Source organism: Trichosurus vulpecula, chromosome 1 (genome assembly GCF_011100635.1).
Source record: "Trichosurus vulpecula isolate mTriVul1 chromosome 1, mTriVul1.pri, whole genome shotgun sequence".
NCBI classification, from domain to species: domain Eukaryota; kingdom Metazoa; phylum Chordata; class Mammalia; order Diprotodontia; family Phalangeridae; genus Trichosurus; species Trichosurus vulpecula.
Window position 1 is genome coordinate 154,413,500 of NC_050573.1, and position 22,242 is coordinate 154,435,741.

At 36.9% G+C, this 22,242-nt stretch overlaps 1 protein-coding gene across 1 annotated transcript in view; it reads right to left on the bottom strand.

The window, feature by feature from the left end:
• Positions 1 to 20,303, bottom strand: part of TMEM67 (transmembrane protein 67) — a 91,675-nt gene extending 71,372 nt beyond the window's left edge. Inside the window, exons 1-7 of the mRNA XM_036741992.1 lie at positions 20,060 to 20,303; positions 11,841 to 11,926; positions 9,724 to 9,817; positions 7,685 to 7,784; positions 6,621 to 6,690; positions 6,446 to 6,520; positions 916 to 978 (exon numbers count right to left, since the gene is read on the bottom strand). Of these exons, the coding sequence (XP_036597887.1) occupies positions 916 to 978; positions 6,446 to 6,520; positions 6,621 to 6,690; positions 7,685 to 7,784; positions 9,724 to 9,817; positions 11,841 to 11,926; positions 20,060 to 20,297 (726 nt within the window). The 5' untranslated portion in view covers positions 20,298 to 20,303. The remainder of the gene's footprint in view (positions 1 to 915; positions 979 to 6,445; positions 6,521 to 6,620; positions 6,691 to 7,684; positions 7,785 to 9,723; positions 9,818 to 11,840; positions 11,927 to 20,059) is intronic.
• Positions 20,304 to 22,242: the final 1,939 nt, after the last annotated feature.

Here is a 22,242-nt window from a genome sequence, read left to right on the forward strand (position 1 = left end):
CACATACATACATACATACATATATATATAAAAAATATATATATTATATATATATATGATTTAATCAACATGCAGAAGTCCTGGTATGGGAACTCTAGCAATGTAAATCACAACCTAACTATGCTAGCAAATGGGTACTACTGGGTTGCTTGAATGAAAAGCTTAAGTGACTTGACCAGGGTTATATAATGTCAAAGGCAGGATTTGAATTCCAGTCTTCCTGACTCCAAGCTATACTGTCCATATATCTGTGAGAATAGTTATTTTAAAAACTGAAAAATGTTTAAGAGGTATTTTGGGGTTGTGGCTAGAGAGTTGGCCTCAAAGTCTGAGAGACAAATGGTACAAGTCCTGCTGTTGGCACACTGGCTGTTTGCCCCAGGCAAGTCACTTAACCTCACAAGTCTGTACAAAATTCTCTAAGACAATATTTTGCAAAGAAAGTGTCAACATGAATTGATAACAAGCATTCTCATCTGGGAATTGTCTCTATCAGTGAAATCACAGATCTCGTTTTTAGTCCTGTTTTAACAATACAAAAATATTGTAAAAACAAAAACTAAACAGAAGCTTACATAATTAAATTTAAAAGAAATTATCAAATACAACACATTTTAAAGAATTGAAAATAGTCATATGTTTAACAATTTGATATTTGTTGGCTTGAAAATCATTAATTTTAGCTGGAATTGTGGACCTCTGTATCTAAAATATAAAATAAATCAATTTATCTCTTAAAAACTCAAACCCAGCTGAGAAATCTTGTAGATAATATATATGGATATTAAGCAATATTTTTCTTAAATGTTTTCTATGAATAAATCAGAAACTATTCACCTGTTCAGTACAAAAGCACTGCTTTTTTCATCAGAAAAAAGCGATCTTTAATGATAAATTTTTAAAAATTGAACTCACCCAACAAGCAGCTGCTGCTGATTGCAAATGTTTTGAAAACCACTCTGAATTAAGCAATGACCCCTGTAAACAACAAAAGATGAATTTTTACTTAAAAATTAAAAGGGAAATTTCTTCAACTTAATGTGTACTTCTGAATGAGGAAGAAGTAACATCTTTTTAATGCTAGCAAAAAACTAATTCCAAAGATTACATAAGTTTTTTTTTTTTTTCCCATCGCTTAGTAAGATTCTAGAATCAAATCCTAGGATTTCTGGATCGGCCTAATGTCTTATGTTATATAACACTACCATGCAGCACTATCATACAGTAAATCTTAGCTATGAAAAGACAAAGAAAATCAAACATTTCATAAACATCTACTGCGTGTAAGGCACAGCTTTAGGAAGCAGGACATTTCCCGTTTTTTAAGAAGTCAAGAAGATGCTAAGCCAAGTTTTTTTTTTTTAAAAACTAGTAGTCTAATTTGGCTGAAACATAAGGAGTGTTTGAAGAGAAATAATATGAATTAATTCCATAAAGATAAGTTATAGACAGATGTAGAAGTCTTTAAACAACAGGCTTAGGAGGCTGCGTTTTGTCTTAGAGAGAAGCACTGATTATTTCCATGCCGAGAAGTGACATGTTCACCTATGGCCCAGGGGTGGAGAACCTGCAGTCTCAGCCACATGTGGCCTGCTAGGTCCTTGGGTGCAGCCTTCTGACTGAATCCAAACTTCACAGAACAAATGCCCGTAATAAAAGGATTTGTTCTATAAAACTTGGACTCAGTCAAAAGGCCACGCCCAAGAACCTAGAATGCCAAATGTGGCCCTGAGGCCGCAGGTTCCCCACCCCCAAATGCCTTATGATGACTGTTTTGTCAGCTCTGTAAAGGCTATCTAGAGAGAGGAGACATTTGAGACAAGAAAATCAATTAGGAGACTATGACAACAATCTAGCTAAGAAGTGATGAGAGTGGTATCCTTGAGAAAGGATAAGTGACAGACGTAAAAAACACTGCAGAAGCAGAATTGGCAGAACTTTTCCACTTAACTGAATATGAGTGGGAAGGGAAAAAAAGAGTCATACTGGGAGGTTGCTGGTTGCCGCCCCCTCCTCCAAAAAAAAAAAAAAAACAACCTAGGAGAACATGGAGGAAAATCAAGTTAAGGGGGAAAATGATGAGTTAATATTTGGACATACTGAGTTTGAAGTGCTAGCAGTTCATCCATGTGGAGGAGATATACAGCAGGCAGTAGTTTCTGGACAATCAGACCTGAGGGCTTAGAGAGCTTCATTCAAACTAAAATACTGAAGTTGGAGAACCTTCACATTTTTTGCTTATATCCTAGCATTTTACCAAATATTAATGTCCAACTACAAATATTTTAAAATAGAAGATTTTTTCTGAATGCATTGTGGAGAAAGGGAAAATTATGACAGTGATCAATTCTTACCATTATTTTTTTCGGAGGGGGGAGGGCTAGGCAATTGGGGCTAAGTGACTTGCCCAGGGTCACACAGCTAGTACGTGTCAAATGTCTGAGGCTGGATTTGAACTCAGGTCCTCCTGACTCCAGGGCCGGGTGCTCTATTCACTGAGCCACCTAGCTGCCCTGTCATCATTAACTAAAGTAAAAGCAGCATACTTTCTGAAGAAAGGACTAAAATTCTCCTACAAGTCAGCTCAGGATGGATAGAAAACTGTCATGAATGAAACTGTTACGACACAAAGGGAAACAACTCCAAAAGAAACAAAAATGTGAGTTGTCTGAAGCGAGCGATAAACATGCCCAGAGAACTCAGAAACTAACTCAGAGTTTTTAAAGATATGTACCGAATACAGATGTACGAGCAGGCAATCAAAGACAAATACAAAATTGTGGTACGGTCCTGTAAAAGTGTGTCAGAAATGCCAAAGCTTAACGTGAACTGAATAAAATGTGAGTAGCTAATGGTAGCAAAAAGGTTTTTTGTTGTTATTGTTTTGGGTTGTTTTTTAAATATGTGAGAACTGTCAGTCTTTGACCAACTGATTTCCACCTTGCTAGCTGATGAGGTCACAGATAAAAAGGGCAGATCGCAGAGGTATTGCCATGCTTCCCTCCCACTCCTTTCTAGCCCCTAGGATTTTATTTTTATTTTATTTTTTCAATTAAGAAAGATTACTTTTCTCCCTTTTACCTCTTTTGTTATTGAGAAATTTTTTAAAAATTATTGTAATAAATATGCATAGCCACATAAAACAAATTCTCCCATTGAGCATAGAATGGGTGTTAAACTAACTGTAAAAATTATCTGGGATCCCTTTATGAAGTAGGGGCACATCTCTTGAGTAAATAAAGACCAAAGAATGATTGGCCATGTCCCAAGGTAACGCTTTAGTAGAAGAATACAGGAGGAAGGAGTTTGAGCAGGTCCAGGCAGGAGCCAGACTCAAGAGAGAATCCAGGTCCTAATGAGGTATGTAGGTGCACTGAGTTGTAGAGAAGGAGGCCAAAAGAAGCAGGTAAAACTAGAAGAGCCCTTGAGTCTGGTAGAATCCAGGTTCTGGTGAGATATGCAGATACATGACCCTTCTGGGTCAGACTAGGTACTTCCTTTTGTACTGAAAGAACCAAAGGAAGTGACTATTAAGCTAAATAATCAAAAATCATGGTGAATGGAGAAAGAAGCAAACATTGCCTCCATTTTCAAAAGAGGGAAAAGTCTACAACTTTTAGGATAGTAAGCCTGACTTTGATTCACTACAAAATTCAATAATGGATTATTCAAGACACTGTTAGTAAACATCTAGAAAAGGAGTTAGTGATCACAAAGAATCAGGCTTCATTAAGAACTTGGCCATGTCATATTAAATACATTCTCTTTTTTGTCAAGGTTACCTAATTGGCAGATCACGGAAATGTTATAGATATTGTTTACCTAGATGGTGTTTCACAACTTATATCATGTTATTTTTGTGCAAATGACAGTACAATGAGAAGGACTTGCTACTGGCTGAATGGTCACATTCAAATAGTTCAGCATCAGCTTAGAAGGAGGTCTCCAGTTGAATGCTCCAGGGATCTGCCCTTGTCACTCTGCTATTTAATATTTTTATCAAAGACTTGTATAAAGACATATATGACATACTTACTAAATATGCTGATGGCCTAAAGCTGGGAAGAGTGGCCAAAAAGATCTTAATGGGCTGGAATAACAGGCTGAATCTATTAAGATGCCATTTAATAGGGAAATGAATGGCTAGAGAGTAGTTTGTCTAAGGCAGTTTTCAGAAGAAGAAATCAAAGTGATCTATAGTCATTTGAAAAAATGCTCTAAATCACTATCGATTAGAGAAATGCAAATTAAAACAACTCTCAGATAACACCTCACACCTATAAGATTTGCTAATATGAAGAAAAGGAAAATGACAAATGTTGGAGTGGATATGGGAAAATTGAGACACTAATGCGCTGTTGGTAGAGCTGTGAACTGACCCAACCATTCTGGAAAGCAATCTGGAACTATATCAAAGAGCTATATAATTGTACATAGCCTTTGACCCAGAAATATACCACTACTAGGTCTTTAACACAGAGATTAAAAAAAAAAGGAAAAAGACCTATATGTACAAAAATATTTATAGCGACTCTTTTTGTGGTGGCAAAGAACTGGAAATTGTGGGGATGACCATCAACTGGGGGATGGCTGAATAAGTTGTGGTATATGATTGTGATGGAATAAAAAATGCTATAAAAAATGATGAACAGGATGCTTTCAGAAAAACCTGGGAAGACTTACATGAACTGATGCAAAGTGAAGTGATGAGAACCAGGAGAACATTGTACACAGTAACAGCAATACTATATGATGATCAACTGTGAATGACTCAGCTATTCTCAGCAATACAAAGATCCAAGACAATTCTAAAATTGATGAAAAATGTTATTCATCTCCAGAGAAAGAACTGACAGAATCTGAATGCAGATTGAAACATACTGGGGTTTTTTTTACTTTATTTTTCTTGGAGTTTTTTGTCAGTGTTTTCTTTCACAACATGATTAATATAGAAAAATGTTTTGCCTGACTACACATGTATAACCCTTATCAAATCACTTGCCTTTCTCAATGAGGGGGGAGAGGATGAAGGGTGGGAGAGAATTTGGAACTCAAAATTGTTTTTTAAAAAACAGTTAAAATTATTTTTACATGTAATTGGAAAAACATAAAATATTTTATAATAATATACTATGTATGTAAAATAAAATATTAAAAACAAAATATATGAGAGGTTTGTCTCAAAAATGGTTGGGGGTTTAGTGAACAACAAGCTCAACATAAGCAAGCAGTGTGACATGGCAGTCAAAAAGGTTAAAGCCACCTTATACTACATGAAAGGAGGCTTTGACTGCAGGAATAAGGTGATAAACACTGCTATACTCTGCCCTGGTTGGACTACATCTGGACTGATCACCACTCAACTGTTCAATTAAAGGCATCTCAGTTTACAAAGGATATTGAAAAGCTGGATAGCATCAAGAGAATCACAGCTAGTATGACCACATAGATAATATCAGGTGAAGGGCTTGAGAACATTTAGCTTGAAGAAAAAAAGGGTCATGATAACTGTCTTAAAGTAAAAAAGGAACAAAGGCTTATTCTGCTTGGCAGCAGAGGCAAAACAATGAACAATGGCAAAAGTTACAAAGAAGCAAATTTAGCCTTGATCTAAGAAAAACTTACTAACAATGACAGCCTACACAAAGCAGAATGAACTGACTCAGGAGAAAGAGGGTCCCCCTCAAGGAGGTCTTCAAGGAGACAAGAGGCCACTTGTTGGTTATTTTATAGTAGAGATTCTTTCCAGGTGGAATATAAACTAGATGGCACCTGAGATATTTTCCAATTTTAAAATTCTGTGATTCTAAGATGTGGACTGTAATACCTCAGAGCAGGATGGATATGTTCTAATGATAGGAACAGAACAGTGAATACAATCAACATAAAAGAGCAGATGAGCTCACTTTAACTATAATGACCAGTCTTGGTTGCAGAGAACAGATGATGAGGTATACAGTCTTCCTGTACTGTGTTCCTATGGACACAGAATGTTCATATGTTGCTAGACAGTCATTGTTAACAGGCTTTTTAAGGTAAATTTTTCTTTGTAACAAGGGATAGGATGTAATATATTAAATAATCATGTTGCAAAAAACAAAAGGCATTAGAAACTTTGAAAAATAAATTTAAAATCACTAGATTTTAAATAAAACCACTTTAAGATAAAACTATATTTTAAATTTAAGTGCATCAAAAGAATATCAAGTGACTCAAACATATACAGATCTGAAGAAATATAATAAAAATAAAAAGCTGCAGATGTGATAGGAGAACTAAAAATTACAGTAATCCAAAGCTATTTCATTCTAATGTTTCTTAGCTTTTAAATCTAGCTTTAAATTAACAAATAGAAATGTTGCTAAGTTTGGTCCCAATATAGTTACTAACGAGACAGAAATTGAGGAAGTTTAACACCATAAGAACAAAAAACTAAAACACTTACATGCTGTCCATAACGCCAAGTTGTGACTGCTTGTGGAGGAAAATTCCCTTTGTTGCTGAAACATAATCCACCTGTCTTTATTAACAAATAAGCAATAGAAAAATTCCAGTTAGCAAAAACGTATAAATTATTTGGAAAACTATGTATTTTATTAATTTTTGAACTTTTTCCTTACTAAAATGGCATGCTCTGAACATGTACAGGACTTTGTTGTCTGGATGAATGTTGGTTCACATCTGACACACCTATGCAATAAGATCCACACAAAAAAATTTAAAGCATATTCACAAATAGTAAAGTATTAATTTAAGAGTCACCCTCCTAAATGATAAATCAGAATAAACCAGTTCAACTCAGAAGTTACTATATCTCAAATAAAGCAAATTTAAAATTTTGACCAGAAACAAACATATTATTTTGAAAATTACACAGTGCAATGTGACACAGTGTGGAATAGATGACAAATGTTAGGTAAACTAATCATCCAAATGATTTTTAAAAAACAATCATCAAATATATCAAAGTTAAATCCTATGAGTTTTTAGTCCCTAGTCTACCGCAGTTTTCCCTTTCCAATGTTATCTGCCATAAAGTTAAGAGTTCTTAATCTTTTTTGTATCACAGAGCGCTCTGGCAGTCTGATGAACCTATGGATCCCTTCTCAAAATAATATTTTAAACAATGTAAAATAAAATACATAGGATTACAAAGAAAATCAATTACAATAAAATACAATTATCAAAATAAAATTTCTAAAAAGTTCATGGACTCCAGGTTAAGAATTTCTGCCAAAAAGCTGACAGGAATACCTAACCCTAAGAAATTTCCTTTTCTAACTTGAGACAAGGCTATGCAGTGCCCAAGATAAGAAGAAATTCATGCCAAGGGACTAAGAGAAAAATTGGAATAGGTGAAGAATGCAGAAGCAGTTCAGGAACTTTAGTTGATCATGGTAAAAACAGGTGGCTATGTAAGGAGCCCCTATCTCAGGCTTCTAACAGATGAGAAGCTGGAGCTGGGAACATGTACCTCTGCTTCTTAAAAAAGATGTCCAAATAGGCCAAAACCCAATGATAAAAATGACTCTTTTACATACTCAAAGGACTATTCTGAGGAGCAAATGAGATACATTTTAAAAAAACATTAAAAATGCAACATTGGTTAAAACGTAGGCTATTATTATCCTCAATTTAGTCAAATTTATTTGTAAAATTCAAAAGCCCCCATCATATAACTTACCTATTTCTAAATATATTTGCAGCTGTGAAAGAGTTTTCACTTCCATCACAAAGAATACAATTTGCTTCAGAAAACAACTTTCCATTAGTATCTCGTTCCACTAAATAATTTAAAAACACAAAAGTAATATATAAACATGGTTTATTTCACAAACAACAAAAAGTCTTTTCTTTATTAAAAAAACCGTAATACCTGCTTGCAACTACTCTCCAATGAATGGGACCTTATGTATACAAACTACATGATTGACTAAAATATTTCTAATTTCACAAATGTATTTTGAAGTATTTCTTTAGGGCATCTTATATGTTATAAATCTATTCTTAGAATTCTGTAGAAATGTAAGGGCCAGATATACAAACAAAAATAAGTACAAAAGATTTTTTTTCTACTTTTAAAAATTTTTCTGTGTAATAAGTAACACTAATAATAAAGGATGAATTAGCAGACTGCTAAATTTGAAATAAATTTCCTTCACTTCTATTAGCTGACTGGTGTGTAAACATGTCTATGTCTTAAAATATATCTACTGTAAGTCAATGCCTTATCAAAAATGATTAACATTAAGTTGACCACTGAAAAATAGTTGTTCCTAAATTTTTCCACAGGTTTAGATAATTAGCCAACTACCAGTTTTAAGTCCCTTCTTGATCTTCTAAGATAGCACCCAAGGTCAAATGATCAATCCCTACCCAGGCAAATTTAAAGTTATTTTATCATCATATCACTTCTGAAAGTATCATCACCCTACTGCATGCCCTCCTCACCTCACACTTGGATTATTTCAATAGCTTGCTGGGGGTTGGGGGGAAGAGGTCTGCCTGCCTCCATCCTTCACTCAGCTATCAAAGAGATCTTCCTAAAGCACAACTTTGACACAGTACCACAGTGGCTCCTTAACTTCAGGATAAAATATAAAATTTTATTTAGCATTTAAAGCAAACTTGCTCCTTTCCCACCATTCCACCAGCTTTCCAGTTTTATCATCCTTTCTCTTGCCATCCCTCTGCTATCCCCAATTTAACCTGTATATATTTTATTTGTACCTGGTTGTTCACATGTTGTCTTCCCCATTAGACTGGGAGTTCCTTGAGATCAGGGACTGTTTTTTGTCTTTTTTGTATCCCCAGCACTGTGCACTTACACAGTAAGTGCTTAATAAACATTTACTATCAAATGAAAAAGTCAGACCAGATAATTTCTAGAAGTCCTCTCATCTTTAGAAGTATATTAAAAAGTATGTCTTTTCTTCTATTGAAATTATCAAATTGATATATATACAAATACTAAAAATAAGTGTTAAAATGTGTCTGCTTAAGAGCTTACTTTTAGTAATAACAATGATAGCTAGTATAGCATTTATATAGTGCTTGAAGGTTTTCAAGGTGTTCTGTACACAAGATCTTTTTTATCTTCGCAACAAGCCTGTTAGGCAGGTGCAGCTGTCCTCGTTTTGTTTTTAGGCAGTAGAAAAAAATAAGACACGTTGATTCCTTTCTTTGAGGGACACCTACATTTTGCCCTTACCTGGATAGTTTTAAGGAATCTCAGCTATAGTGTAATAAACAATGCAGCCAAAACAGATTTAATAATAATAGCTACAGTATTAATAACACCACTACATTAGTTAACAGAGCATCAATCTACTGGCTATTGCCTTGGTTACGTTAATTAGACATGTCCTTTCCATTTGATTCACTTGGACTCATCCAGGCCTGTGTGCCTGATTATTCACAGCAAAATTCTAGAACATATAGTCAAAGCTATGTTTTGTGAATATTTAAGAAGTGAAGCAGTGATCACTGAAATTCAGTATGGCTTTATCAGTATGTCGTGCCAAAGGAACCTAATGTAGGAGGTTGCTTTAAGGGAAACTAGGAATTCTAAGAAGCAGAGTAAGGAGAGACTATATCCTAGACAAGTGCAACTATCTGTACATAGCATAAAGATAGGAAAGAGAATATTGAATTTGACCAACCTACTGATACAAAAGAGAATTAAATACATTAGCACTGCTTTATATAGAATCTATTCCTTACCTAAAATATGATCAGTGGGGCACTGGCATCTTCCTTCTGCAGTGAGACCAGTGGGACAAGAAATACAATTCCAGCCATCTTCAGTAACTCCTTTCTGAGTAACAGAACACATTTTAAAAAAGTTTTTCCTATCAGTCTAACTTAAAATATCTCCATCAATATGCTTACTGCATAACACATATTGTTTTATATATACCTATATATGTATACATATTTGAGGAACAAAAGCAGGAACTGAACACGCAGGGAACATTTAAGTTATAAGTGCTATGTAAATGAGTCTATAAATATATGATTATTATTATTTTTTAAATTCAGGTAACTTTCTCATCCTCATGATTGTGTCAAATTAATTCAATGATAAAGTAAAAGATAAATTTGAATATCCTTTTCCATACTTACGGAAACAAGTGAAATCAAAATGCAACAACGTGCTCAGTACTCTTTAAGTAAAAAATACTGTGTATTCTAAAACGGTGATTCTAAATTGAATCCATTTACTAGTTTCTTAAAAAAGCATTTCTTATAGTGCTTCAGGACACTGACAGTCAGCACTCCTAAAGAGTCAGTCTAAAACTATGGAGGGTGAGAGGGCCAGACCTATGATTTCATTGGCATAAGTGGTTCCCAGTGAAGAAAATTCTTTGACTAATAAACATCTGCAACTGTTATCCCACTTAGGAGAGTCTCCTGAGGAGCTGAGAGCTTAAGTGACCTGCCCAGGGTCACACAGCTAGTAAAGTGTCTGAGGCCACATTTGAACTCAGGTCTTCCTGACTCCAGGCCCAGCGCTCTATCCATTGTGCCACCTAGTTGCCCTAAAGAACCACTGAGTAGATGTCAAAGACAGGGCTTGAACCAAAGCAGTCCTGACACTGATGCTGGTCCTCTAACCACTATGTAATGCTACCTCTCTTGGTCTAAAATATAACATCTAAAATAAAGAAGCACTTGTAACATAACATAGTATCTGGTGATATTAAATAAACACCAAACATGCTAGAATGTGTGCTCCTGGAGAGAAGTGGGTTTTTTGCCTTTCTTTGTATCCTTATTGTTTAGCAAAGTGCTTACTGACTGGCTGACAACACAAACTGGGGCAAGAGAATTTGAATTTTTCTCATAACAAGTTCCTAGGTCATGGAGAATACTGAGAAAAGCACCATCACCCATTTTTTAAAAAGCATGGAGTTTTTTGAAACGGCTGGAACTCAGCTACAAATTCCCCATATAGCTGTTTGGCTATCATGAAGTTTTTTCAATGGTCACCAGGAAAAAGAATTCTTGTGTGACACTACTGCACATCAGCAGCTACTAATTGTTTGTAGTTTTTCTTAATAGCTTACCTCATTTGGTCTGATTATGATGTTATTTAATAGAACCAGTCTTTCAGACAATATAAAATTTCAAGATGTATAACAAACCTTGACTCTATAATAAGGTAGCAATCACAAAAAATCCCTATTTCATAGTACCCAAAACATAAGTTTTTATTGAAAATAACTCAGTATCTCAAACTTTCAAAAGCAGAATATGCAATATATAGGAAAGTCTTATTTAACTATGATACTCATTCCATAGTCATTCTGGATAATTGAATATTCAACATAGTTGTGATTTACCATATAGTGAAATCATCAATTTTAAAATAATCAAAATAAAACAAAATATACACCAATTTAAACTATATCAACTTAACCTCATAGTTCTTTGATTATTTAAGAATGTACTTCAGAATCTTTTAGTGACAAGTTTATCACTCTGATCATTTATTATGGTATGATACTGTGGAAGTAAAAGATGTACATAGGAGGTTAGACTAAAACTGTTTTGACTGAAGAACATACTATTTGCATTTATAACATGAAAAAAAGAAATCCAGTTATTTTAACTGTTTGCTTAGATTACAGTTGAAGCAAGAATTTAATATCTAATACAGATTTCTATTTGAGCCATGGTATGTTTGCACAAAATTTAAAATCTTTTACTGTTCCACCAAAGCTAATTCTGACAAAATATTGATTCTATGAGAAAATAAATTTCACAAATTAAAAGATATTTAAAAGTTGCATTTTATTACATTTCTTAAAATAAAGTTATGAAAAATTGGTCCATACCATATTCTCTGGGCACTTTTCACAAATAATAGGTCCGCCATTATTAGAAACCATTCTAAATCCAGGAAGACATACGCATGAAACCCCTAAAACAAAACAAAACAAACAAAAAATACCAGACTTTTTTGCAATATTTGAGACAAAAATAAAAGCCCATAATAGAAAAGTTAATAGTTATTAAAATAATTGTGACCAATCAATAAAATACCATGGCAAACTTTTATTTACACCTTAAGGAGACTTCAGAAAGAGACTCAGAGAGGTCTGGTGATCTGACCTATGAACCTATATTACTTTACAAATGCCCTTTTAAAACTATTTTACTTATATTATCTCCAGAGTATGACACTAGAGAGAGGTCTCTGGAAGAAATCTGTGATCTGAGCTGGGTCCTATGCTATTTCATATTGATGAAGCATAAATACCAATGATATGAGGCAAGGAAGCATAATTAAATATACTGGATGAAAGAGGATATAAAATGATCTCAGTAAGCCAGAGTAATTTCATCTAACAAGATGAAATTTAATAGGGGCAAATGTACGGCTATATACTTGAATGTTTTTTAAAAAATTATTTATATAAGTATAGGATGCAAGGAGCAGGGCAGGGAATTGCAAAGAAGTAATTCATGTGAAAAAAGACTTTGTGGTCTTATTGCACTAAAATCTCACTGAGGCAACAGTGTCATATGACAGGCCAAAAAGCTCATGACATCTTTGGCTTCCCTGGGAGGCGCTCTGTCCCAAATATCCCACTGTGCTAAGTTCTGTGGTAATTAGGCCATAATGATTGGTCCTGGAGACAGCAAGGGAAGCCATAGCGCAAAGGCTTAAAGTGAGAAAGTAGTGTCAAAGTCAAGCCTACACTTGGGGTGGACAACTTTTTAAAGAAGTGAAAAGGAGGAGGTTTGGAATGGTAGTCTGATGAAGGAGAAGAAGAGAAAGAGGAAGAGAAAGAGGAGGAGGAAGAGGAGAAGGAGGAGGAGGAGGAGGAAGAAGAGATTTTTAGATTGGTAAGAACATGTTTGTAAGGGGGCAAGGAGCCACATGCCTTGGACATGAAGGGCAAGAAGACAACGAAGATACATGAGGCATTTCCACTCATCAAAGTGGCAAAGATAACGAAAACATAAAATGGCCATTGCTGAAGGGCCTATGGGAGGTTAGGCCCAGTGATGCACTATTGGTGGAGCTGTGAATTGCAATTTGGAACTCTGTTCAGGAAGTCAGTAAACTGTGCCTACCCTTTGATCCAGTGGGAGAACTCCTAGGAGTAGATCCTTAAAAGGTCTAAGACAAGAGGAACGGACTCAGATTACACAAATATTTATAGCAGCACTTTTTGTTGTAGTAAAGGCCTAAAAATAATGTGGGCCTGTCAATTGGGGAATGGCTGATAAAACATGGTATAAGAATGTAATGGAATATTATTGTGACATAGAAATGATTAATATGATGGCCTGGGGAAAATCTGAGAAGACTTGTATGAACTGATGCAAAATGAGTTGACCAGAATTAGGAGGATACTCTATACAGCGATCACAGTAATGTGAAGGAAAATAATTTTGAAAGACTTCAAAACTCCAATCAATGCAATGATTAATAATGGTTCCAGAAGACTGATGATGAAACCTGTTTCCCACCTCTTGGCAGAGAGGTGATCAACTGGAGGTGCAGATAGATCTGGTCAAGTATTGATTTGTCCTGCTTAATTATATTTATTTGTTACAAGAAAGGGTTCCTATAGGGGTAGCAGAGGGAAGAGAATTAATAGGTAGTGATAATGATCCCCCCCAAAGAACAGAAATACCAAATAGAGAACAGAAAGAAGTTAAGCAAGAAACGGACAAGCCAAGCAATCGTGTCAAATTTAATATGCACTTTACAAAAAACAAATATACCAACAGAATTACAGTCTCATACACAATTCTCTCTTCTGTTCTTTATAGACTAAATCAGCCATGTTTGTTAAATTCATACTAACAAAGAAAAAAATGCAAAGATCTCAGAGAGAGAGAATCAACATCCTTAAGGATGCAGAAGATAATAAAGGATGGCTTTCTAGGAAGGATGGAAGGAGCAGTGCATTGGGAAATGTTGCTGATGTAAAAACAAAAGATATCAATAAAATTTTGTTTTAATTTTTTAAAAGGATACAAAAGGGTCAGGATCAAAAACACAGGTAGAATAATTAGATTTTAGAAGAACTAGTACTAACATTACTTCTAGGACAAAAGCAAAGAGCTAGGTTAGAAGGCTCAGTTTGGAGAAGAGGATGGGAACTGAGGAGTTTCAATTAGATGCTCTGGATCTCCACAGTATAATTAAGTCATTGTATGTAAGTGTGGCAGGGGAAAGGGGGAAGGGAGGGGTACAGACAAAGTTGGTAGTAAGTAGAGGAAGTTTTGAAATTGTTGTAGAGAATGACATACAGAGTCAAGAGAGTGACAGGATCTTACCTGTTTTAGGAAGATTAATCTAACAGAGCTTAGTAGTGATGGAGTCCTAATAGTGCTGCCCCCAGCCCTAATATTCCAACTTCATTATAGGCAGCAGGCCCACTGTACCTACCTAGGCTCCCCCTGTCCCTCCCCTCCTGCCCCGGCAGTGTCCTAACTTATGTCTCACTGCTCACTAGAACAACAGGTATGTCCCTGAACTCTTAGTTCCCACAGAAACAGCAGGCATGTCCATGTGACAGAAACCCAGCACTGCCCCCAGCAGACCCTTTCCCATGAAACAGGTGTACAATCACAATCACAATCATCCTTCTTGACCAGACAGGACCACAACGGTTAGCCAATTGCAAAGCAGCATGACCAGAATGCTTGACCACCAAACCTTAGAAGGGGCCCACCCTACGATAGTACCTGCCCAGTTCCACTGAGGCTAGGACCCCTCCTCCATTACCTAATCCCTTAACAAACTCCTCCTGCCTTTTTAATATTAATTATATTCTACGTAAATTCTGATTGTGTAATCAGCATCTTTACCCTATAAAAATCTCTGAAGTTGCTGGTTCCTCTTTGAACTTAGCCAGCTTTATGAGGCATTAATCTCAATAAATGCCTATACTTGGATTAGAGGTGGTTTGACTCTGAATTCTTTGAGATGGTTCTACCACAACACATCATGAAATTGCAAGTTTTTGGCCCTAGGTGGGCAGAGACTAAACTTCAACAGTAGCATTGAACTGAAAGAGAACATGAAGTAAGCTGAGCGAATCCTGCCATAAAGAGTCCTTGTGAAAGGTAATGAATGCCTACACTAGGGCATAAGCAATGGGGATGGGAAGGAGGTAATAAATCTATAAGATGTTATAAAAGAATTCGTTTGAATTTTATTATCATTTAATAATTAATGAAAGCTGCCTAGATTAGGGTAGGTCCTTAACCCAAATCAGATCTGAATGTAAATTAAAAATTAGAAAGCTGTCATAGTCCAAGAACAGCATTTTTAAAAGTTAATCTCATTTTAGATAAGATTTAAAGAAAAGTACTATCAAAATAAGGGAGTTGAAGTAGACAAAAGAAGGGGGAAGGCTGCTGGTAGTGTAACCATTGGGTTCATGTGTAGTTTTTCTTAAACTATTCCATTTTACATAACAATACGGCAACTTGGGAAGATAGAATTTGACTGAAAGTTCCAAAGAAACTATTCCCAGCACCAAACACAGAATATTTCATACAAATGGAGTTTTGTAAATGTCTGTTGACTTTGAATTGCAAATACTTCAAAGCACCATCATCACTACCATATGCAGTACTTTTCCAACCAGATAATTTTTAACGTCAGACAATGAAATATTAATGACCTAGATTTGAACGGCTGTCAAATCAAAGAGGGATTATGTTTTTCCCCCTTTCATAGGCAATCACCTAGAAAAAGTTGTCTAACTTTCTTACCTCCTACTCACTGCCACCTGGTTTCAGAAGTCCCTACCACTTGATTGAAACTGCTCTCTTTATGATCAAGTCAGTAGCCTTTTCTTAGGTTCCTCCTTCACCTCTCTGAAGTATTCGATACTACTGGACTTCCCTTCCTTCTTAATGCTCTCTACTCTTGGGGTTTTCACATTCTGTCATGGTTGTCTTCCTATCTATTTGATCATCCATGCCCCATTTCTAATATTGGAATGTGTCCCAAGGCTCTATCCTGATCCCTTTTCTCTCTATATACTTTCTCGGTAATTTAGGAGTAGCTAGGGTGTCTTTGTAACCCAGTGTAACCCAATGGACCATAGCACACCAGGCCCTTTTAACCTCCACTGTCCAAGTTCATGTATGTTATTTCCATGATACCATCTATCCTTCTCATCCTCTGCTGTCCCTTTTTCCTTTTAACTTCAATCTTTCTCAATATCAGAGTCCTTTTCAATGAGTCCCATCTACTCATTTTGTGGCCCAAATAATTAAGCTTCAGCTTCAGTATTTGGCCTTCTAGTGAATAGCCTGAATTAATTTCTTTAAGTATTGACTGATTTGATCTCCTTGCTGTCCAAAGGACTCTCAAAAGTCTTCTCTAGCACCACCATTTGAAAGCATCGATTTTGCAGAGCTCGGCTTTCCTTAGAGTCCAATCCTCACAGCCATACACTGCTACAGAAAAACCATAGCTTTCACTACATGGACCTTTGTCAACAAGGGGATATCTCTGTTTTTTGGTACGCTGTATGGTTTGCCATAGCTTTCTTTCCAAGGAGCAAGTATCATTTAATTTCAAGGCTGTAGTCAGCATCTGCAGTGATCTTTGAGTTCAAGAATATAAAATATGATACCACTTCCATTTCTTCTCCCTCTGTTGGTCAGGAAATAATGGGACCAGTTGCCAAGATCTTAGTTTTTTACACTCTCCTCTTTCATACTCATCAAAAGACTTAATTCCTCTTTACTTTCTCTCATCATAGTGGTATCATCTACATTTCTGAGATTGTTGCTATTTCTCCCATTAACCTTAATTACAGCTTTTGATTCATGCAGCCTGGCATTTCACATGATGTACTGCCCACATAAGTTAAATCAATAAGGTGACAATATACAGCCTTGTCATACTTCTTTTCCGATCTTAAACCAATCAACTGTTCCATGTTCGGTTCTAACTGTTGTTTCTTAGCCTAACTACAGGTGCCTCAAGAGATAAGTAAGATGATCTGGTACTCCCATCTCTTTGATGGCTTGCCACATTTTATTGCAATCCACACAGTCAAAAGGCTTTAAGTGCAGTCAACAAAGCAGAAGCAGATTTTTTTTTTCTGAAACTACCTTGCTTTCTCCATAATCCAGCAAATGTTGGCAATTTGATCTAATTCCTTTGCCTCTTTGAAAACCAACCTGCTTTTCAGGCAATTCTCAGTTCACATCTTGCTAAAACTTAGCTTGTATAATCTTAAGCATAATCTTGTTAGTGTGTGAAAAGAGCTCAGCTGTTCAGTAATTTGAACATTCCTTGGCATTACCCTTCTTTGGGATCGGAACTTAAACTGATCTCTTCCCAACCAGTGGCCACTGTTGTGTTTTTCAAATTTGCTGGCAAATTGAATGCAGCACTGTAACAACATCATCTTTTAGAGTTTTAAATAGTTCAGCTGGAATTCCATCACCTCCACTAGTCTTACAGTTAGCAATGCTTCCTAAGGCTTACTTGACTTTATTCTCCAGGATGTCTGGAGACATACCATTGTGGTTATCAGTAATGTTAAGAGCTTTCTTGTTTAGTTCTTTTGTGTATTTTTACCACCTTTTCTTAATCTCTTCTGTTTCCTTTAAATACCTACCTTTTTGTCTCTTATCATGACCATTTTTGCATGAAATTTTCCCTTGATATTTCTAATTTTCTTGAAGAGATCTCTGGTCTTTCCCATTCTGTTTTCTTCTATTTCTTTGCATTGCTCATTTAAGAAAATGTTATCTCTCCTTGCTATTCTCTGGAATTTTGCATTCAGTTGGATATATATTTCCTTTTCTCTTTTCCTTTTCACTTTCCTTTTTTCCTTAACTGTTTGTAAGACCTCAGACTGCCATTCTGCTTTCTTGTTCTTCTTTTTCTTTGTAATGTTTTTTTGTTGCTGCCTCCTTATACAATATTTCCAACCTCTGTCCATAGTTCTTTAGGCACTCTATCTACCAGATCTAATCCCACAGTATTCATCACCTCCATTTTATTTTCATAAGGGACATTATTTAGGTCATACTTATATAGTCCTACAGTTTTCACTACTTTCTTCAATTTAAGTCTGAATTTTAGAATTAGGAATAACTGAATTTTGGAGTTACGAATACCTGGGTTCAAATCTAGCCTCAGACACACTTACTAGCTATGTGACTGTGGGTAAGCCATTTAACTTGTTTGTCTGTTTCCTCATTTTAAAAATGGGAATGATAATAGCACCTATCTCCCAGGGTTCTTATGAGGATCAAATGGGATAATGATTGTAAAGCATAGTGCCTGGAACATAGTAAGCGCCATATAAATGTCAGGTATTAGTTATTATTATAGTTATAATATTAATATAAGTAACATACTATCACATTAGTTAACTAGTTATTAGTTATATTATTAATAATAGTATTATTATCTGGTTTCCAGTTCAGTTCTTCTATTCTGCCACTGTCACTATCACCTTAGACAAATTAAACCGAGTGTCTAAGTCTCCTCTAAAAAAAAAGAGTATCATATCAGTCAATTACTGGACCTTGAACCTATAGTCAAAGTAAATATTTGCAAATAATGTCAGAATTGTCCTATAGCAATCTATTGTGTTAAGAAAACAGGCTAAGGTAAAGTTGAGACAGAGGAAAATGCACCAGATCTGTGTTCAGGGTCTGTGTTCAGATTTGACCTTGGACAAGTTGTTTAAACTCCCAAGAGTCAGTTTCCTAATCTCTGAGGATCCTTTTGGCCCTGTATCTATGATCTTATGATGATACTGTATTTCCAGGTAAGTTATCAAGCATTTATAAAGCACTTGCTTTGTGCCAGTCACAAAGCACTAGGAATACAAAGAAAAGCTTCTTTCCCTTAAGGAGCTCACATTCCAAGGCAGGGGGAGACAACAAGAAAGCAACTTGTACACTCAAAATCTATACAGTGTAAATGGGAGGTAATCTTAGAGGTAAGGGAGTGGGAGGGGGGAGGAAATCAGGAAACATTTCTTGTAGGAGGTGGGATTATTGCTGAGTCTTGGAGGAAATTAGGGGAACCAGGAGGCTGAGATAATAAGGTAGGGAGTTCCAGACATGGAACACATACAGCCAGTGGAAAAAAAAAAAAAAAAAGACTAGCAATCAGGAGGTGGAGTGCCCTGGCCACAAAGGTGTTCTTTTATAAGTTGATACTGCTATACAAACTGTAATAACTGATTACAACAAATTGATACCAGAAGACCTTGGCGTTCTTTTTTTTTAATATTTTTAATTTTTTTAATTACTTAATTTATTTTTGGTGTTCTTGATACTAATGTTACTGTATTTTGAATAGGAACAGATATGGCCACAGTTCCCGGGACTGCTGGTTTTGACGGTGCCAGGTGGAAATCAGAGAAACTAGATAGTGAAGTGGATAGAGCACCAGGCCAGGAGTCAGGAAGGCGCGAATTCAAATGCAGCCTCAGACACACACTACCTGTGTGACCCTGGGCAATTCACTTTACCCTGTTCGCTTCAGTTTCCTCATCTGTAAAATGAGCTGGAGAAGGAAATGGCCAATCATTCCAGTATTTCTTGCCAAGAAAACTCCTAATAGGGTCACTCAGAGTCGGGACACGACTAAACAACAATGTGGAGATCAAATCTCAACGTGCCCTAGCCACACTATTTCTCCAATAGCCATTTCCACTTTTTAGGAGAATCTTAAATTTTTTAGATGTTTAAAAGAATCTTCAATAAACGGTTCAAGTGGCTTTCCCGTCCTTAAACTGCACAGAGAACACTGCAGATTAAGGGTGTGGGTTTCACTGTGCTTGGGAAAGGCAGGTGGGGTGATGCCTGGGATGGAGCAGAAAGCAAGATTAGAGGGCTTCTTTTCCCCGTCCCCCTTTAACCCAATGCATATGATTGACCCGCATGAACACCCAACAAAACAAAGCCAGAATAAGCAATTCTCCACCCACCCACCCCCCACCACCGGTTTACGTTTCTGAACCTCCAAACCTGCTCCAACAGCGGGAGGGCCTGGAAGGCAGGCCCGGGCCTCCGCTCTCCGGAGGCTCCCCGCTCTCACCTAGGGGGTCCCGCGTCTGGTTCGCTCCGCACTGGGCGCAGGACAGGGAGGAGACATCAAAGTACTGGTGGTGGTCGCACGTCTCCGGCCGCCGGAAAGGCAGCGAGAAGCTCTGGGCCGCCGAGAACCCCGGGAGCACCAACGCCACGAGCACAGCCAAGGCCGCCGGGGTACCGGGCTGCCTCGGAGCCCAGGCAACAGCCATCGCGGCCCGTGGCCCAAGCTCAGCGGTCGCCATGGTGCTGACAAGCGGGGCCGCAGCCTTTTGGGCCCATCATGCCCTGCGGCCAAGTCGCCCAGCTGATTGGACGGCTCTGCAGCGCGCCCCCTAGCCCTCCGCCCACCCAGAGGTTTTTTAAAGTAGAGAGTGGAGGCGGGAAAGCGTGGAGCTCTTGTAGATGGACGCCGTTGCTAGGTTACCGGAGGCCGCAGGGAGCTCACGTGTCGGGCCCTCCGGAAGAGATCCCTAGCAGCCCAGGACATCTCTGGGAATGCCTACGTTGAGACGTCGTCTCCCAATCCTCTGCCTTTGAATGCTCTCCTTCTCTTGGTTATCTCCAATTTATCCTGTATACAGCATGTTTGTACGTGCTGGTTTGCGTGTTGTCTCCGCCTTTAGCCTGTGAGACAGACGGCAGAGCATGGAACTTTTTGCCTTTCTAACAGCGCTTATCACAGCACCTGGCACATAGTGGGCATTAATAAATTGACCTTCCCCTTGATCCCAGGGACTTAGCTTACATTACTGTACACAATCTGATATGTATTTTGCTTTTTTTGGCCTTCATAGTTCCGTTTAAAGCAAATACGTGGGTTCAGGATTGCTAGAAAATTGATAATCAGGGAGATGATACAATCAGGAGCTTCATTGGTATGACATCAAACAAGCAGGCAAACAAAGCACATACACATACTATGGCAATATAAACAAGACAGCTTTTTTCCTACAGGCAAGACACCGCAGCCAGATAGGTAAAGATGAGTTAGGAAGGGAACACTTGAAGTTGGTATTCAGGTTGCAAAATTATATACCCTAAATATGGTTGAGACTAGGTAGTTGTGCCAGATGTGGGAAAGGGTGTTCCTAATCAGACCTGTTGTGGTATGTAGAAAAGTTCTAGGGGTCCCTTATTAATACCAGGTTTGGAGAACCTCTGGTAGGGGAAGTTTCTTCATCAGGTCCACAAACTGATGGGAGGGTCTACTGTTAGCTAAGGCAGCAGCAAAAGAAAGACTTAAGGCCCCTGCAACAGGTCAAGATCCATCTGATCTAGAATTAATGGTGGAGAAATACAACTATCTGTTTTGCTTATGTATTTCTATAGGTATTAGAACAACTTATGGATCCACTAAACGGATCTATATTTGAACCTTAATATAGTATGATTTCAAAATATAATCAAACAATATAAAGTTTATAATTATTACAAATTTAAGGAAACATGATACATGCTTGTTTAGCTATTAAGGAAGTGATGAAAAATGGATTAGAGTTCTCTATTGGATTCCAAAAGAGCTGGGTTCAAATTCTTCCTCTGAAACTTAGTGTGTGAGCTAGAACAAATCAATTAACTTCTCTGGGCATCATCTACAAAATTAGAGGGTTAAATTAAATCTCATCTCTAAATCTGTCAAATAGTTCAATATTAGAAAGTGAAAGGCATTTATCAATGGAAATGATATCAATGAAGAAGCCTTACTATCTATTTTGTTGTGCTTAGCACAGTGCTTTGCACATAACAAAACCCTTGACAAATGCTTTATTCATTCATTCATCTACGATCCGCAGGAAAGCAGCATAATAAAATTATTGTGAAGTTTTGTCTGCTGAAGGTGCAACCTAATGGTTTTCAATATGTTAGATATATTAAAAGAAAGGATAGATATTTGCTTTATAAATTATTCCAGGGCTTTTGATCTGTGTATTTTTATCTTTAAATTTGTCTTCGCTTATCTAGTTGCCCTAATATCATTTATTATGTATATTCTGACTATTTGCTTTGAACTAATAAGTTCCCATCAGTGGGAATTCATGAACCAGGATTAGAGTAGATATTCACTAACAGTGTGACTTGAACTTGGGCTAACTTTCAGGGGACCTCCAAAATTGTTTTACAAAGTGGTTGGACCAGTTCATAGCTATGGAAGCAATGTATTTGTGTGCCTATTTTGCTAGCAACAAT